This window comes from Macrobrachium rosenbergii, chromosome 21 (genome assembly GCF_040412425.1).
Source record: "Macrobrachium rosenbergii isolate ZJJX-2024 chromosome 21, ASM4041242v1, whole genome shotgun sequence".
Classification (NCBI taxonomy): Eukaryota; Metazoa; Arthropoda; class Malacostraca; order Decapoda; family Palaemonidae; genus Macrobrachium; species Macrobrachium rosenbergii.
Window position 1 is genome coordinate 3,530,984 of NC_089761.1, and position 2,110 is coordinate 3,533,093.

At 57.2% G+C, this 2,110-nt stretch overlaps 1 protein-coding gene across 1 annotated transcript; it reads left to right on the forward strand.

Moving 5' to 3' along the window:
* The first annotated feature begins 526 nt into the window (after positions 1-526).
* Positions 527-1,862, forward strand: LOC136849353 (uncharacterized). Its single transcript, XM_067122706.1, has 2 exons — positions 527-1,125; positions 1,592-1,862. Exons 1-2 carry the CDS (start codon positions 527-529, stop codon positions 1,860-1,862), a joined length of 870 nt encoding a protein of 289 aa, XP_066978807.1.
* The last annotated feature ends 248 nt before the right edge of the window (positions 1,863-2,110 follow it).

The window sequence follows — 2,110 nt, forward strand, 5'->3', positions numbered from 1 at the left end:
GAGGAGATATACAGGAAGGTCGCCCCGTGGGTGACGTCAACCACAAGCTCTGCCACTTTCCAGAAATTAAAGGCCACTCTCGTTGAGACCTGCTTCCTGCCGGTCTCTGAGAGGGCTGCCCACGCCCTCGACCTCGCCATCAACCATCGGCAGGACACGAACCTCTTGGAGATGTGGCATGCCCTCCAGGATCTCCTCCTCCTCCCTGAGACGGACAGCAGCGACAGGCACAAAGAGATTAGCCTGTCGAGGGAGATCCTCCTGCGGCAGCTATTCCCAGAGGTCCGTGGACAGATTGCGGAGCCCTACACCCTGCCGGTCGAGGACCTGATAAGGATGGCACAACAGCTGACTGACTCAACGAGGGTGGCAAAGCGGGCATCCAATGCTGCACACCCCATCAACTGCCTTCAGCCAGAGGACCCTGTCACAGAGTGCATCAACGTCATCGCCAGGAGGCGGCCACCCCACCACCAGAAGAAGGAAAGGCCGGGGCTTTGCTACTAACACCAGAGGTTTGGTAAAGATGCCCAAAATTGTGAAGCCTCCTGCCTTTTTGCCCATCCAAAAAACGGGGGAGGCGGCAGCCACCCTCACAGGCCGCCAGGCAGCCGCATCCAAAACACCCAGGAGCCCCTCACCAGTAGGCTTCTACGTCCATGACACTATCTCTGGCAGGATGATGCTGATCGACACAGGGGCAATGCGGTCAGTGTTCCAGCCTTCCAGAGAGGACTGCAAGCACCTGCTGGACCTAGCTGCCTCCCTGACGGCTGCCAATGGGTCCCTCATCCTCTCCTACGGCACCAGGCTCCTGTCAGTCTCCATCCTGGGCTGGAGGTACAAGTGGAACTTTATCACCGCGGATGTTAGGACCCCACTCCTGGGTGTGGACTTCCTCGCCCACTTAGGACTGGCAGTCGACATCGGCCGCAATCGTCTGATGGACACCAAGTCCTACCAGTCCCTTCCCACAGTCTGTTCCATCGCTCCCCACCAGTATGCCTCCCTCTTGAAGGAATTCCAGGAGGTATTCAAACCCAAGCTTCGTCGGGTGCCCGGGGCCCCCACCAAACACAGGATATATCATCACATCAAGACAAGGAGCCCCCCGACGCACGCAAAGTTCCGGAGGCTTCCCCCACAGTGCCTTCAGGAGGCCAAGAAGGCCTTCGCCAAGATGGAGCATATGGGCATATGCAAGAAGGCCCCCAGCCCATGGGCCTCCCCCCTTCACATGGTGCAGAAAACGGAAGGCTCCTGGAGACCCTGTGGCGACTACAGGTGGCTCAACCTCACTACAGAGCCCGACCACTACCATTTACCAAACATGCAAGATGTGACGGCCTCCTTCCATGGGGCCAAAATATTTTCAAAACTAGATCTTTTAAAATCATATTTCCCCGGTACCAGTAGCTCCAGAAGATATCCCCAAAACCGCCTTCATCATGCCCTTCGGGTCCTATGTCTTTGCCTTCTCCACCTTCAGCCTGAGGAATGCAGGGGTAACCTTTCAGAGACTGATGGACAGCATCCTGGGGGACCTGAACTTCTGCATCTGCTACGTCAATGATATCCCAATTTTTTCCAGGTCCCACAAGGAACACCTTCGGCACATCCAGAAGGTCCTGCAACGCCTGCAGGAGAATGGCCTCATCGTCAGGTTCGACAAGTGCACCTTCGGTGTCAATAGGGTTAAATTCCTGGGCCACGAGATATCCCCAGGGCGCGTCCACCCAGTTGCATCGAAGGTCAAGACTGTCGTCAGGTTCCCCACTCCTACCTCCGTCAAAGCCGTACAAGAATTCCTTGGGATGGTCAACTACTACAGGAGATCCTCAAGGGAAGTCCGAAGACCTTAGTGTGGGGTCCCGACCAACAGCAGGCCTTCTCCCTGATGAAGGCCGCCCTCGCTAAGGCAACAGCTTTGGCCCACCTGGACCCCAGCGCCCCCCTCCAGCTAACAACGGACGCCAGCAACGTCACCTGTGGGGCCGTCCTGGAACAGTTCGTCAATGGAGCCCCTCAGCCCATCGCCTTCTTCAGCAGGAAGCTCAGCCCCACTGAATCCAGCTACAGCACCTTCGACGGGGAACTCTTCGCGGTGTAC

What these genes read in the sequence shown, in the direction of transcription:
- LOC136849353 (XM_067122706.1), top strand. Translation starts at nt 527, where the DNA reads ATGCCCAAAATTGTGAAGCCTCCTGCCTTTTTGCCCATCCAAAAAACG. An exon ending in AGCCCCCCGACGCACGCAAA is followed by an intron (nt 1,126 to 1,591) that starts GTTCCGGAGGCT and finishes AATTTTTTCCAG; the next exon opens with GTCCCACAAGGAACACCTTC.